We start from the raw sequence: 16,100 nt of genomic DNA, 5'->3' as shown, positions 1-16,100 counted from the left end.
AGAAAGTAGATGGATCGATGGATGGATGGATGGAAATACACATAATGCCCACCTTTAAGCCAGAGTGAGCAGATGGAGCAACCCATGACCCTAAGTTAGGTAACCTCTTAAGAAAATGGATGGATAGAATGTAGTATCAGTACAAAGCAGTGATGTCTTATATTTAATGCGATGCACAGTATCCCACAGATATTGAAAGCGTCACCTAATCATCTAACATTATCTCCAAGTTGCATAATGCTTGAACATGTCAGAATCTTTAAGTCTCTATGAGTTCCAACAAAATATTTACATGCCCAGATACATTGCGGTTAGAGGGCTTGAACCACCTCTGCAGTCTCGAGCTCGCAGCAGAGACTGAATGGCTCAGTGATAAAGAGCCCCATTACTGGGCTGGGATTGACCAGTACACAGGCAGGCCTGCTCACTCTAAAGATAGCAGAAGCTATTTTATTGCCCAGCTAATCTCTCCCAACTCCCTGTATTTTATTTCCTCGTCTGCTTTCTCTGCCTTTGCGCTCCCACTGTTTTTTCTTTTTGTGCAGCTCTCAAGGTCAACAGGTTTTTGCCTCCAGTGACAATTGTAGACAATTTCCAGTAAAAATGGTTTAGTTTGCTCTTTAAAAACTCTCTTTCACACGTACTCTGACAGGTATATCTCCTCAAGACATTCAAAGAGAGATTTGTCTCACCTCTGTGTGGCAACTAAAAATCAAGCTGTACCAAGCGAACCGATTCCCTTCCCTTACTTATGTTTTAATCATTTTTTGTGAAAAGTGGCAGCTTTTGGTTTTAAAGGTACCATTTGCTTTCTTCTTGCTTCACTTTGTTCTGGGTGTTGCCTCTGAGTAAATCACAGGTCTAGCTGAAAATGTCCTTTCCACCACTGCATCCCTTTATTTCTTCCCCTTCTTTGTGAACTATAATTCTTTTCTGCTTAAACAAAATAAAGTCTTAAACAAAATGGCAACCGCTCATCTCATCTTCTGTCACTGCCCTCTTTTCCTCTCTGTCTCAACCTGTTTCAGAAACATTTATTAGAGAGTTGCGTTTTTTTTACTCGCCGCTCTGATCACCTTAAGCCAAACATTTCAAGATATGTAGGTAGTTGGAGGAACATCATTAGCATAATTTCCCAGAGGCTCACTGAGCTTAATTATCAACGTGGCTGTGTGCAGACTAGAGCACAGCTCATCACATTAGGATGGAGTCCCTGCTGTTTATGCCCACGCTTCGCCAGGTCCCAGCTGACTACCTGGAGATTCATTGCTGGCACAGTTCGACTTCCAACAACTCCCAAACTTTCATCTTCCTTGCTACGATTAGTCACCTTGAGCTCACCGAGGGGGCAAAATAATGGAGAAGACTTCATGCACGTTTAGATAGTGTACGTAACGCTGTGGTGGAGCATCTGTGTTAGTCTGTATACGCTTCCAAATATCAACTCAAAGTGCAATGAGACAAAAGAAGTGGACCCAAGTGCAGATAAAATGGAAATTGATTGGCAGAGAGGTTAAGTGGGGAAAAGGGTACTTTATTTACTCACAGAAAGAAAATAAAGACAATTTCTCAAAGAGTATTTGTACATTCCCCCACTATTATTGTACAATACTAAATTATTCATATAGTTTAGGCAATCATCTTCCAGGAATGAGTCCATTTAGAAGTCCCCATATTGATACTATGGTTATTATTCTGAATATTGAGGTAATAAAGTGTATAATTCTCTCACGGATAAATGAATAAACTGTGGAAATGCACAGGAAGAATCTGCATTACTGCAAACAGACCAATCAGTTGCAGCCTGCGTCAACAACACATGTAGTTACAGTTCTAGGAAGGCACACATGTTATGTCGTAGGCCTTCAGAGGGTTTGTGGCTATGTTGTAGATTTCCCAGCTGAGAAAAAGAATCTTGTGCTGATTGGTAGCAGATTATGTTGCGAGTTTTGGTTTAAAATTGTTTGGAAGAGCCACATTTTCACAGATTCTTTTATTAACAGCAGAGTTTAAGTGTGATAAAGATCCTGTGCTAGGGGAATATGTTTTATATGTGCAGGCTGTTATGCTGTACCTTACTAGAACTGCATTGTCAGGGGAATGCATGTGTATTAATCTAGTGATTTAGGAAATGTATCAAATGTTGTTATACTTGATTCTAATCTGCTGCTAAATATCTTTTACACTGCTGGAATTGCAGTTACTAGAAAACAGAGCACATGTAAAGAATACCCATTTAATAAATCTAATTAATTTCACTTTGAGCTGCTGACAAATTAAACCGTTTTCCACGTCTCCTTTATTGATGAAATAGGAGATGCGGGCTATGGCTGTGGGACAGTTACATGTTACAATGTATCCAGTGTAAAGTTTCAGATCTGTAACGTGCACGCCACCTTAGAAAGAAGCAGCAGCACTGAGAGCACACTCAGTGATAAAACAGTTTACTTGAAATCTTAATTTTACCGCTCTGTGCCATTTTCTGCAGCATTGATCTCTCATCGTTTTTGCTACAGTGTTGCATTTCAAATTTGTTTTTGATGTTCTTTATACCTTTTTATCATCATCATCATCATCAGCCAATAACATCTCTGATTGGAGCCAGCGTCACTTATGGGGATCAATGCATGCAAAAGAGGAGCAAAGCACCCATTTTTATGTCAGCGCGCACACGACCTGAAGCAGAAATCGCAGCTTAACAGAGAAAGTTGTTAACTGTCGCTGTAAGACCAGCTAATGCCAGCTAATGCAATGAAAGCCTCACTGTGGTGAACTTGTTTGGTAGTACAGCTCTAAGAAGTAAGGATTACAATAAACACAGATCAACAGGAAGGCCATGACACACCACACACTCGACTCTCTGTGGTTTCTCTTTAATGCACAGTCACATCCATGTGTTCGACAGCCTTCTACTTCCTTTTGGGAGAGGAAAAGTGTGTCCTCTGTGTGTGAGAGAGAATAGAAATTATCTATCTCCATCTCTATTCTCTGTAAATAGGAGGGGAAATGGAAATACTCCTTGTGTGCAGCTAGTGAAAAGGCAATTTCCTAGAGATGCGCAACACTTCTGCACTGCCCTTTGTTAAGCTTTTATTGTGGGCCACACATTTCCAGCCAATACAAACTGTGCCTACATTATCCCGCTTAAACTAATATTTTCGTACATGCTAACATCTATACATAATAGTATATACTCTGCGTAAGGGTGTGTATGTGGGTCACAGTGTTTACTGGTCTGGGCTGTTGCTTGTATATCAGTACGGTATTTCATTTACATCGGTATGCCTGATCACATCTGGGCTGCTGTTTCTACATGGGACCAGACAGAGATCAGCTCATTCTTTCTAATGATGGAAAACTGTGTAAGAAGAAAAGAGGGAGAAATACGATGACCACCACAGCAGGGGAAGTTACTACAGCAACAGTTCTAATCTTTTTCTGCCACTAGGCAAACAAATGAGCCGTGTGTCAGCAAATCAAGATTCTTTTTCCCGCAACTTTACTTGGAAAAAAAATTCAGAACATGACAAAAATGAAAAATGTCTCCTTTTCACCCTCTTTTCTCCTCTTTTCTTGCAAGTTAATGTGACATCAAACAGGCCTGTGGGCATGCGAGGCCACACTCTTAATGTGTGACTTCTTTCATGTGTCTTTTGAAGTGAACGGTAGCGCCAGATAACGTCCCGGTTTGGACAGCAGCTAGATAAGAAGTTTCTTTAGGGAAGCGGGAGAGGAAGAGGAAGCAGCGGGTGCTGGTGACACCCAAAGGTGCCTGCGTGACTCTGTGCTGCCTCTGTTAATGCTTTTGTATTTACACGTCTGACTGCCCTCGTCCCGCTGGAGCGGGTGGTCTCCACCTGACTGCCTGTCCCGCTTGTAGGTCAGAGAAGATAAGGAGGACATTAGTCTATTCTAATGTATTCCATTTCCTCTTTACTGGCTGAGAGGCTTGAATCCACATTGCATAGCCTGGCCTAGCCTTCTTTTTTAACTGTGTCTTGTTCTTCCTCATTTCTTTTTAGAAAACAATTTAAAGCGCCTGACTTCTGGAGAAGTGCACGCTAAGACAGCATGTTAATGAACTAAGCTGATGACTGCACATATCCCCTTTGATCTTAAGGTAATTGCAACAATTCCATGTATATAGACAGTGAATCACAGCTTCAGTACAATGCTACTGCTGACCAGGTTTTACTGGACTCCTACTGTAGACAGACGTCTCTCCGCCTGGGCCCGGGTGAAAACAATCACTGCACTTAATATATTCTATTTTATGTCATTTTTTGCCAGAGGGAACACGCACGTGACACCACAGCAAAGCTTGAGCGCTCCATCCACAGTAGAGCCACCCATTTCCTGTTGTGTTTAATTCAGCCCTTCCCATTGCTAATAAAGTTATGAAAGTAAGCAAACAGTGGCAATGCAGTTTGATCCAAAGCACAGACCTTTTGTATTGTAATGAAAAGGAGTTTGAAGTCACAGAGCTGGATTTTTATTAGCTGTATCTTGGGAAGAATAAAATTGAATAATGCTACATTAGATGCAGTGTGTATGAATGTCTGGGACTACGGCATATTGGATTTTTCTGACATTTTCTGACAATAATAGATTTCGTATTTCATCTGCTGAACTCAGGCATCCACGCGTAAATATGGCATATGAACTAAGCCAGTGATTTCTGTGTTAGGGGTCTGTGATGAAACTGATTCAGTGTCACGCTTGGGTGCCAGGTTATCACACACCTTCCTGCCCCACAATCCCATTCAATCTCTTTCTCTCATTCGCACCGCTGTGAACCTGTTTCACCGTCCCTGGGAGCAGCTTTCCATTTCTCGCTACACCACTGACAAAGAGATTCAAGGTTAATTTAGTTCATTTAGTTGGTAGAAGCTATACCGAATCTTTGTATGGCAGTACAATACGTTCTGATCTGTTTTATTTAATTTTGTTTCCCTCATCTACAGCTACCTTTGCTGTAGACACACACACACAAACCTTCATAGGGAAAAAAAGAAGAATGCACATAAAGGTATTTGCTGTTTATTAGTCTACACAAAGGCCTCCGCAGCCTTGTAGCTACCTGTGAAACCAGGCCAGATTTCAGGAACAATGAAGTGTAGTGCTCTGCGATGCTTCTCCTAATCGTTATTTTACTCCCTCTGTCTGAATTCTGCACCCACTTCAAAGCTAATGAAGTGAAGAGTCAGGCAAGTTGGCAGTCATGAGAAACAGAACGCACGGAGTTTTCCAAGGACACTTTTTCCTTTCGTTCTTCTTCTTCTTCTTCTTTTTTTTTTTTAAAGAAAAGACAAATATGAGTGCAAGTATTCTGAAGGGCAGCATTATGAATGGGACAATAATAAGCACTGGTTTGTTGCGAAGTACCTGCTTCTAACCAAATATCAGATTTGAGTGTTTGGGTTTTTTTTTCGTTACTTTGAAATAAGACAAAGGTCTAATTGGTTAAAGTGAATGCAGCGAGTGGGAGTTTTGCCATCTTACCCTTTAAAGTTTGTCGTGGTCTTCTTTTGAGTCTCTCTGGAACGTTTGCAATGAAACTGGGACACATTAGTGACTTGAAGCCCTTCCACGATTCACTGTCTCATCATCTCTGAGTTATTATGATAGCCTCGCATACTCAGCAGCACTCATCTGATTGGGACTGACACACTCTCTCTCTACGCCTCTTCACTCTTATTCCTCTCCCTGGGAAAGAAGGCCTGGCTAAGCCGGTCTTTCCATGCCATCTTCTGCTCCGACAAATGCTGACTATGGGTTGATTGTAAACAGTCTGCTACTTGGGGGTACAAGGAGGTGAATGAAGTTGGCCTTTTACAGCTCAAGGGCAACATTGCACAGCTCATTAAAATCCCTGTATCTGAGCTAAATAACAAGAGAGTTTTCAGTTTTCTGCTTTTATGCGATTGCTTTTTGTTACTTCATTATACCAGCAGCTCAGATGTGTTCAGTTTGCCACGTTAAGGAGGCTTCCTAGTTGTGCATGCAATGAAAATGTTCGGCCTCTTTGCAAGCCATCATGGTGTCATGTCAGGTTCTTATATCACACTGTCCATTCCTCATAGGATTAGACCACTGAGGCGTGTAAGACCCCTTTGAAATTAAGCTCTTCCACGCTGCAGTGCAATCTAAAAGATTGTGTAATTTTTCTTACACAGACATGATTAGTCCACATTATTCACCCTGCATAGAGTTCAGTCTGTGCAGTTGGGTTAGAAATGAATTAAAACAAAGAATTAAACAGTGACGCTGCTTTCAATGCATCCCATTCTTCTTCACTGACAAAAACCTGCTGCCTTTAATACCCACAATGCAACTGGTGGGGTGAGAGATTTTGGTGTGTGTTGGCAGCAAATTTGGCTCTAAGCCTCTAAGCTCTAAGAAGCTCACTTATGTCCAAGGTACGAGTTGAGGAGGCTTTGTATCCTCTCAGTTTCCAGCTTTTCCCAGCTCTTGTTTTTACATATGGAGTCGTAAAGTTGTACACAGACTTTGATGTGTAAAATTGCTGGAAGCCCTTCTTAAGATGTTCTCTTTGCTTTAGATTTAAAAGACAAATTGATTCATTTTTAGTTATTCTCTGAATTAAGTTGCTTTTTTCTTTTGGCAGATTTTTTCCTCATCCCTCATTAAAAACTCGCAGAGATGGAGTCAGCCCAGGCTGCAGCTTATCTGATCCAGACACTTAGCCGCATTCTGTCCTGGTCTTATTGATAAAATCCAGCCCTCATTCTGCTCACCTGATACTTACTCGACGCTGCTTCCTGGATTTCATTCCTTTGAAATGCAGGCAGTGCTGTTGTTCGCGTACCCACCCTGGCTTTGTGTCCAGGTTTGCTCTGAATGCCATCATTTTCAGCGCTGTAGAGAAGCAGCCTTGGGTTGCAAACACACACGTGTGTGTCTTTGTGTTTCTTCCACAAAAGCTGAGAATACTTTGATAAAGAAGGTCATTAAAGTGTCATTAGCTTTGAGGTGTCGAGCCCCCACAGATAACACATGGGGAGCTGGGACGGCTGAGCTCCGAGAGAGAGGGACAACGGGATGCTTGACAAACCACACTCAGGAGATAGCTCGCCTTGACCTGTTCATGCTCCCTTCTTTGTGATTCCTTCTCATCGTTCTGATGTTTTTTTTCCCCTCCACAACAGTCATTCCCAGAGTCCCCAGTGTGCAACTAAAGCATCACTGCAAGCTTCCTCCCTCCTCATCCTTGTTGATGGCAACTGTTTGCTGCCCACACAAAGCATCGATTTGATACTCATACAGCTCCTGCATTGTAGCTCTCGTATGAGCATTGTTTCCCGCTGACCATGAAACTGCTGCCCTTGAAAGCAGAAAAACTGACATCTCCTAAAATCAATTTGGCGTAATAAAAGAAATGTTTGCTGTAGCTTTCTAGAAAGCTACCCACTTTGAGAAATCCAAGCTTTTCCTGTAACCCAGTGCTCCAAACCTGAAACAACTATGACACCTGGAATTGTAATGGAAATGCAGTGGGCACTCAGAATGACTAAGAGCAGCAGTGATAGCCCATAGCACAGTCGATAACTGCTTGGCAGCACGAGCTAGGAGACTTGACTCAATTTGTAAAAGTGAGCCACTCTCTGGCTGCATTGCTGCCGAGGATAGTGTCGCCGGAAAGCTGACCATCACAAAAGTGCAGAAGGGGACAGTTTTGTTTATTAAGGAGCGCCACAGCTTTACAGCGAGGAGTGCAAACTGATCTAAGGACACATGAATCATTTCTCACTGGAAGGTTTGGTCAATTACAGGTCATCTGTGCTTTTGTTGTTCAATACATTAAAAGCTCTGTTCTGCCACTGTTGGACTTTTAAAGCTGTCCAAGCTCATGATTCAGTTTTATATATGCAGCATATGGCAACAAATCAAAAATCTTACTGCAAATGGAGGCACTTCAGCACTGATGAAGTAGCTAAATTGCACACTTGAATCACAGAGAGACTGTTTCTGTAAAATCTCTACTGCCACCAAGTGGTTCCCATTTGGCATACAAGTGCACAAACAATACAATGCCATGTGCAGCCATCGGGATGTCAGAAACAAACAGCTATTCTCTCCATCCATTTTAACCAGTTTAGGGTTGAACAGAGCCATAGAGTGAAAGGTGTTGTACACCCTGGACAGGTTGCCAGTCTGTTGCAGGGCTACATCTTTTTCTTAGTGAGATTTTATATATAAAATATTTCCTACATTTTTATACTTTTGAGTCTGTAGTTTTGCATGACTAACAGTTCAAAATCATCCTCAATGTTAAAATAATCAAAATAATCTGACTAAGAGGGACTGTAGTTAGTCTGAGTCGGACCGCAGTTGAAGACCGGTTGCCTCCTAACAGGTGAAATATACAGTCGCTTGCAATCAAAAGTGATCATCACCTAGAGGTTGAGGGTGTTGTGGCATCTGGACACTTAATAAACTCCAATTTTACATAGTTGCAAGGACGATTCTGGTGTGTCTGAGCCAAAAGTGGGCCATGCAGTAAAACGTTTGCAAATCGCTGCTCTGAACTGAAGGTTTGAACAGCAGGTGGGTGGGGCTTCTGCGTGCACCTGAACCGACCATGTTGGCGACATGCATACTTGCCGACTCCACACAAAGCCAAGAGTGGGAAAACCATCTGAAACAAAGAGTTTAGAGCAGTCTGAAGCCTGAGCTTTCAGCTAACAGAGATTAAATGTACATATGCTGACCTGATTATTTGAATCTGCATTTACCAACAGTGTGTGCATGACAGAAAATAAGGAAAAGCACAGCAGGTCCCCTTTAAAATTGAAAACATTCATAAATCGGCATGCTTTTCATATGCATTTGTGTTAAATCTTTGCTCCACAAGTCTTCATAAGGCAGTGTACACCGTCTCACGCGTTTTGTCCTGTATCTTCTTTGCAGTGTTCATCATGGCGACCGGACTGCTGGTGTACCCTTTCGGCCTGAACTCCACACTGGTCCGGTCCTTCTGCGGAGACTCTGACATCTACTACGCTGGCGAGTGCCAGATCGGCTGGGGCTACATGCTGGCTATAGTGGGAGTCATGCTCACCGTCTTCTTGCCCTTTTTTGCTAAATATGCACCGAAGGAGCAGCTGTCCCCTACCCCGCTGCCCACGCTCTTATAGTTATGTCTTGTTTTTCTTCTCCTCTTCCTGACGATCCTCTCTAATCTGGGCTTAATGTCCCACGAAGACACCTGCATCGTGTTTTTTTGTTGTTGTTTTTTTTGTTTTAAAGACGATGCTGCTTGGGAAGCCCCCTCTGAGCAAGAACTAAAGCTGACGGCAGAAACAAGAAAACAAACCGTCTTCCTGCATCTCTTCGTTATTAATCCAGTCAATTTAAACGGGAAGTTTTCTGCTGTAACAATACTCTGCGGTTACGATTAGTGTTTTCCACTTCGACACATCTGTTTTCTTCCCGGCAGGTTTGGAGATGAAGCAGTCAGAAGATGCAAAGACTGATGAAACTGAGAAAATGACTGCAAACATAACAAATATGAAAAATATTAGGATTTCCTTTCCTTTCTTTTTTTTATGGTAAGAAACAAGTCAGCGTACAGTATGTAACATTCCAATGCAGACTGGAAGCATGAAAATAAGGGGCGGTATAACTCAAGCAATCGAATAATATTTCACTAAGAGGTTTTCAGAAACATTACATTTTGAAAACAGAGCCAACATGATCAATCAAGTGAAAAAAATCCACACGTCAGGACCTGCGTGTCTGGGTGTTTAGACTGTAAATACGTTGTGGATTTAACCGAGCTGATGTTTGAGCTTTCAGAACAACACTTTAATGAGAGAACGCTGAGGCTTTGAAGGATTTTTTTTTCTCCTCAGACTTTTTCTGCCTCCCGGTTTTTATGACCAGGCTAGCGAACCAGTGGGTGACGAGGAGACGTCACAGCTTTCGAAGACATCGCTTTTTAGTAGCTGCTGCAAAGAACAGGACAAAACACACAGCACCAGACCTGCTGTGAGGACGAATGGAAAACTGTCTCTTCAAAGAGGCGACTCGTGATGACTAACGAGTAGCTGTTTCAGAATGGTGTTGTGATAAAAAAAAAAAAAAGATAAGATACTGCATCCCTTTTTGTCAATGTTTTTCCCCTCAGATCTATTTCGTGTAATGTAACTCGCTCGTTTTGTTCCGTCTTACAACACACAAAAACGAAAACATTTTAATTCAGGAACAAAATGATTGCAAAAGGCAAGGCCGTGCAGGAATTGTCTCTAAAGATGCATGATAAGATGGGCTTCGTCAACGGTGGGACTGATCTAGATTTTAAACATGATCTGACCAACTTGTGCCTTTTAACATAACCAAGACAAGTGTTTAATACGATTATCAGGTAATCATCTTTTTTCTGCTGAAAAATGTTGGATCCTGTTGTCTGATGTTATTTCTTATTCTAATTTTTTCCCCCCTCACAGCGTTACTCCTGTACTTGATGCAGTATGATCTCATTAACTTGAGAAAATGTTCTGGTGGAAAAAAAAGATGTCACTGAATCCTTGGAGATAATAAGAGAGAGAAGAGGGAGGGGAGGAAAAAAAAGGAAAAGCAGTGTACTTATGCCCTGAGACGTTTTTGCCAATTATCTGGAAGCGATAAATCACTTGAATTGCTGTATTAAGAGGTTGTGACATGCAGCTAACAGATTAATTCCTGGCATCCTTGTATTATGTGATTTAAAATAAATTTTGAGTGGTGGAGGAGGGAGCTGTACAAACTGAACTTTGGTTATCTCTGCAGAGCTCATGTGAAAACGTGGCTTAAAATAATTCCCTCCCTTAAATAAGCTAATGTGTTGGTGTGTTTTTATCAATCCATTCCTCATTTTAAGCGTTGGCACCATTTCTGTCATGTTGCAAGGACAACATTTCTCCGCATCCTGTCCCCGTACACTGCCAGCTTCATCAAGCTAGACTCCCTTTTCTAGTGGGTGTTTGTGCGTATTCGTGTTTAATATTGGGTTGGAGTTTGATAATGGATTCAACTTTTGAAATAATTCCCAAATTTGGGTTCCCGTAAAGACATGAAGAAAATTACTGTGATTTTGTTGCCATATTCAAAAGATCAGGAGCCATCTGTTGGTATTGTATTGGACCTTATACTGTGCTCGACTGTGTGGGAATGACTGGCGTGACTGCACTGGACTTATTCCCCTCTTTGTTGAACCGTTGTGTGTAAAGTCTCGGCACTGGTGAAACTGTTTTTGCTAGAGTAGAATTTCTTGTTTTTTTCCATTGTGATGTTTGACTGTAAATAAACTAACTGTACTTGATATCACATGTTATTCCTAACTGCCCCGTTTTTCAAAGATATATTTTGAGATATTACCTCATCATGTCTGCTTTTACCTGAATTAACCTCTAAACAATGTTCTGCTGTTTTGTGAATTTTCTTTGTAATAAAAATATTTCGTAAGTTATAAAAAAAAAAATAAGAGAGGTTTTACTTTCCGGTTAGGTTTTGGTTAAATTATTATTTTTTTATTTAGGGATAAACGCAAAACAACATGAACACAAGCATGAGCTCAGCTGTTATAAAATACAAGTGAATGGAAACAGCACCCTCTACAGGTCAAAAACTTCAACAGTTTAAGTGTTAAAACTACTTGGGCTTGCAGCTAAAACCAATTAGAGAACACAGCACTGAGCTTGGCTCCTGCGTACACCCGAACACTGGTATGCTCTGCAGCTGCTGCTTTTCTGCTCAGACTTCACTGAGTGATTTGACCAGCGCCCGCATTTCTGCATCACAGGTTTTGACAGCTTCCTGAGCATTTCTCAGCTCTGAAGGCAGAGCCGGCCTCACAGACACACACATCAGGACATCTTTACTGCGGTCATAGTTACCCACACACCGATGGACCTGACCTCGGATCAGGCGGGGCAGTACCTGCTCCTGTTGGACCAGAGTCAAAAATGAGTCAGTGCTGTTTCATTTTTGGCAACAGTTTAAACATTTCAAACTGGTTTCAGCACATGTAAAAGCCTTTGTAAAGATTATGTACTTGTATGCACTTTTTTGAAAAAGAAAGTACAACCTCTTTCATTTCTAAGATTTTTATATATCTGATCTCTATTAGATCCTAAAATCAGATAAATCCAACCCCAGATAAAAAGTAACACTTGACATATTACACTTTTTGATGAAGACTAAGATAAAATGCAGGAGTAGTTTGTGGAAAGTGCACCAATACTGTTTCAAAGGAATTAAGAGTGCAAGTAGCAGCCAGTGCTGATAATCAAATGGATTTGATCAATGGATCATCAGTATGTGAGAGCAGACGTTTTGGCAGTTTGCAGGTTTGTCCATTCAGATGTGTGTTGCCACACAGCAGTGATTTTAGAGAAACAATTGTTGCTGCCCATCAATCTGTGGAGGGTCATAAGGTCATTTCCAGACAGTCCACCATCACATAGTGAGAAAGACTCAGTTAGTATGTTAAATTTTAAAGTTGCAGTAAGTTGCAACTGACCATGAAAGAGGCTTTACTTTCCTTTTCTGTATTGTGAACCATACTGTCCCTGTAAAACTCATTTTACATTCAAGCCACATTTGTTTGAATTTTTTTCCCCGACTCACATTTTCATAAAAGACACACTGCACAACCTCCTTCCCATCTCTCAGGAGGAAGTTCTTTGCTCCGTAGCGACCAACTGTGACCGCAGAGTCTAGAGTAGCTGAGGGGGAAGTGAAGCCTGTCAGATTAATGGTGTTTTTCTTCAAAAAAATAAAAATAAAACCAGTGAGAGCACAGCTGGGATAACAAATCAGCTCACCGAATATCTCAAATAAATAAGGCACTTTGTCTTTAAACTGACTCCAGTGCCTCATGCCATCAATAACTGCAGTCAGGATCCTCAGTGAGTGCTCGGTGGCTGGTTTCACTGGAAATGCTGCCTGCTCAACACACACAAATGTTGCATGGTTCAGCAAAAGTGCATTAAACATTAATTGAAACTTGTGGCTACCTGTCATAAACATATCATTTTTTTTGTATAAATTTCTACCTGAGTTGGAGTTGGTCGCAGAGTGTTTTGTGGATTTGAGCTCATTTTAACCTCAAAAGGGGATCTCAGTGGCTCAAAGCTGTTTGTAAATTTCCAGGCGTTCTTCTGTGGCTCCGGAGCATTAGCAGACTGCCTCCTGGGTGGTGGAACTGGAGGAGGAAGAGCTCTAGACTGCTGGGAATACTGATGCGTGAAACTGGGTGTTCCATAAGATGACTTCCGGCCCATCTGAGATAACCCTGTATGGGGCACTGGCTGGCTTTGTCCACTCTCGCTACTGCGAGGGCCCTGATATGTGCTCTGTCTGAAATTGATGACAGAGCTGGAATCCTGCTGTCCCAGTGCGTTGCTGGATTGTCCCATCACTGAGCTGAAATGAAAGCCCAGCATTCAACAAACAGTAGTCCCGTGACATGCTTTAAACTTTTAAAAAGATAACATTTGAATTTCTTTGGTCTCTGTCATCTAGGCACTAATTTAAGTGCCTATAAAATCACAGCTTAAACAAGAACCTTGAAGTGCAATGATAATATCCATGGTTCTGAAAACTTTTCCACATGTCATTATCACAGACCAATTCATCCAGTTAAATACCATGTGGGTATATTTTAGCAGTCTACATACATGAGCTATAAGAAAAGAGAGACGCTACATGATCAGTTAACGACACCTTTTCTCTTTAGCTTTGTATGGATGAGGTATGGGTCCATAGGCTCTAGTTGAAGGGGCAGGTCCAGGGGCAGGTCTGTTGCTGCCATACTGCTGGGCTGGAGCAGACTGTGAGTTGCTTTGTCTGTTCCACTGTTGGCTTTGAGAGACACCAGAAGGGGAACCTGAGACCTGGTAACACCCAAAGGCACCTAAACAAAAGGTCAATTCTCATAGGTAAACTATCACAACAAACAACAGCTTCTGTCTGTAGATGTGAAGGGTTATATAAATGACTTTACAATGCTAACCAATGTTCTAAAAACATGTAAACTCAAGCATACCTAAAAGCATGTTTAATTTTTCTGTGGATACACTGACATCTAGTGTCAGAAATAAAGCAGAAGCTTAGAGAATGAACAGTTCACCTGCTGGATTGTGAGATATGGCTGAGCTGGTGTTTGGTGTGTACTCGCTGTGGGAAAAGAATTCATTCTCAGAGGGAAGAGCTGTCAAAGGAACCCTGTTTCGTTTCTTCTGGTTAAAGAGCGGCACAGAGAGGCAGCCTGGAGAAAACGGCAGAGGAAAGACAAGTGAACGAACCACAGCGAATCATGATGCTTAATGACACCACATACTCACTGACTGTTCATTATTTAACCTATTTAACTGTGTACAGATAAACTCCACAGCTTGCTACACTTATCCATACACAAACGCTCTATCACACAACCTGGCTGGAGTCAAAGAAATCAATGACTATGAGGTGGAGGTGAATACACTGGTGTGCAGACTGTGAAGTTATTATTTATTTATTTTTTACCAACCTGATGTAGGCCTGGCCGCCTGGTTTTCCTGTCTCTTCATTGTACTTGCTTAGATTGAAGTTTATTTAACTGGCAGGACTTTTTAAGCAGGGAAAACAAAGGTAAAAGAAAAAGACCTTAAGCTTGGTTTTCTGTGTAGCGCTGGAGGTTAACTAACTTGGAAAGTAGTAAGCTAAGCTAATTTATCTTGCTCTGGCTCACTAGCTAATAAGCTAAGCTAGTCATACAGTTACTGCCTGAAAGTTCAAAGTGTCGTGCTTTTACAGAACCAAACCGTTTTCTGTGAAGATTCTACATAAATGACCAGGTCTTTGTTGGCGAAAACTTGACAAAGTATTACAAAAAAAAGGAAGACAACAGAAGTGAAAATTCAGCACCTCTGAAAGCGCCAAAACTCTACGGTGACAGGTGATGCCTTCACGGTCTATACGCAAGCTTGGACTTTGTAAACAGCCTGAAATAACGGAAAACACAGCTGGTCAAAAATAATTACCGTGACATCTATATTATTTGTGAGCTATTACCTTTTGTTTGTGATGTTTTTTGATCATCTGCTTTTGGCTGTTCTCTTATACACAAGAGGTCGCCACAGTGGATGGATCCACATATTTCATATCAGATATTTTTATTTTACACCGAATGTCATTTCCGATGCAACCCTCCCAGGGGGTTTGTATTCCTCCTTAAACCGGGAATCTTTCTTGTGTTAAGCACTGTAGCCCTTTTTTGGTAATATTGTATTCAAAATGATTATACATGTATTAGCTGTGGTCAGAATTTTAGATGCAATCAGGAAAGGTCATGAATGTCATGGTAATTTGTGGTTTTTAATCCTTTCTTTGAACTGTTCTTTTTCCAGCATCCCTTTTTTAATGACTTTAAAAAGTTTTAAGTTCTAATTTTTTGGGGGATTTTTTTCTAATACACACTGGTTCAAATGTGTACATACAGGCTCAAATACAAGAATACACCCACCCTGATATGGGTGAAAGGTTTGATAGCTGTCATCAACCATCTGTCATAATTCTGACTGAATTTTTAACCATAATTCTTGGCAAAATTGGTAGAATTTGTTAAATTAATTAAATTTAAAGTCATTAAAGATGTATGTAGTGGAATAATTCCACTCTGGAAAAACAGTTCTAAGAAATCATTAAACGTGCAAAGCTATTATCACATTCATGAGTGTATCTTCCGACCACAACTGCACGTGACATAATTTTTAAATTCCAGGTTAAAAATAATTCTAATAAAAACAGGTGATATTTTAATAGTTATTTGGCCGTCACCTGGTGCACATGTTATGTGTTATTATACCCATAATGATAAATAATAATATAATGATAAATTAGAATATTTGCAGCAATGATTAAAAAGCAAAGTTTTTCTGTTATGTTTTGCTTCAGAAGCTTCAAAAGTTCACATTTATGCACTATAATTGTTGTCAACCATTAACAATAAATAGGAATCAAAGTTTAATTTGACCTAGATAAAAACTGACCTTTAGGCTGTCAGGCTGGCCTTTATTTAACCAACTTGTATTACCTCTACAGACATAAATTACATT

General features: G+C 40.9%; 2 protein-coding genes across 4 annotated transcripts in view; one reads left to right on the top strand and one right to left on the bottom strand.

The window, feature by feature from the left end:
• Positions 1-11,328, top strand: part of lhfpl7 (LHFPL tetraspan subfamily member 7) — a 126,487-nt gene extending 115,159 nt beyond the window's left edge. Inside the window, exon 3 of the mRNA XM_085469834.1 lies at positions 8,932-11,328. Coding sequence (XP_085325960.1) covers positions 8,932-9,158 — 227 coding nt within the window. The 3' untranslated portion in view covers positions 9,159-11,328. The remainder of the gene's footprint in view (positions 1-8,931) is intronic.
• Positions 11,329-11,504: 176 nt separating this feature from the next.
• Positions 11,505-15,127, bottom strand: spata22 (spermatogenesis associated 22). Of its 3 annotated transcripts, none has more exons than XM_085469832.1 (9): positions 15,058-15,127; positions 14,808-14,987; positions 14,534-14,611; positions 14,135-14,272; positions 13,729-13,918; positions 13,059-13,428; positions 12,828-12,948; positions 12,631-12,728; positions 11,505-11,946 (listed from the first exon to the last, which is right to left on the bottom strand). In XM_085469832.1, the coding sequence occupies exons 3-9, from the start codon at positions 14,571-14,573 to the stop codon at positions 11,755-11,757; spliced, it is 1,149 nt and encodes a 382-aa protein (XP_085325958.1). In that variant the 5' UTR covers positions 14,574-14,611; positions 14,808-14,987; positions 15,058-15,127; the 3' UTR covers positions 11,505-11,754. The 3 variants fall into 3 exon arrangements, with proteins under 3 accessions (XP_085325958.1, XP_085325959.1, XP_085325957.1); XM_085469833.1 differs by having other exon boundaries at positions 14,911-14,987; XM_085469831.1 differs by having other exon boundaries at positions 14,534-14,987; positions 15,058-15,126.
• Positions 15,128-16,100: the final 973 nt, after the last annotated feature.

The sequence above is a fragment of the Copadichromis virginalis genome, linkage group LG10 (genome assembly GCF_057382275.1).
Source record: "Copadichromis virginalis isolate Kocher_CV1m ecotype Utaka linkage group LG10, C_Virginalis_male_GT1.1, whole genome shotgun sequence".
NCBI classification, from domain to species: Eukaryota; Metazoa; Chordata; class Actinopteri; order Cichliformes; family Cichlidae; genus Copadichromis; species Copadichromis virginalis.
The sequence above is the reverse complement of the archived record's forward strand: the minus strand, read 5'-3'. Positions and strand labels throughout refer to the sequence as shown.

Excerpts from the sequence above, each read along its gene's own strand:
- spata22 (XM_085469832.1), bottom strand. The coding sequence starts at position 14,573 with ATGAAGAGACAGGAAAACCAGGCGGCCAGGCCTACATCAG. Across the intron at positions 13,919-14,134 it reads CATATCTCACAATCCAGCAG|GTGCCTTTGGGTGTTACCAG; the intron begins GTGAACTGTTCA and ends CCTTTTGTTTAG. Across the intron at positions 13,429-13,728 it reads TACAAAGCTAAAGAGAAAAG|CTCAGTGATGGGACAATCCA; the intron begins GTGTCGTTAACT and ends CTTTCATTTCAG.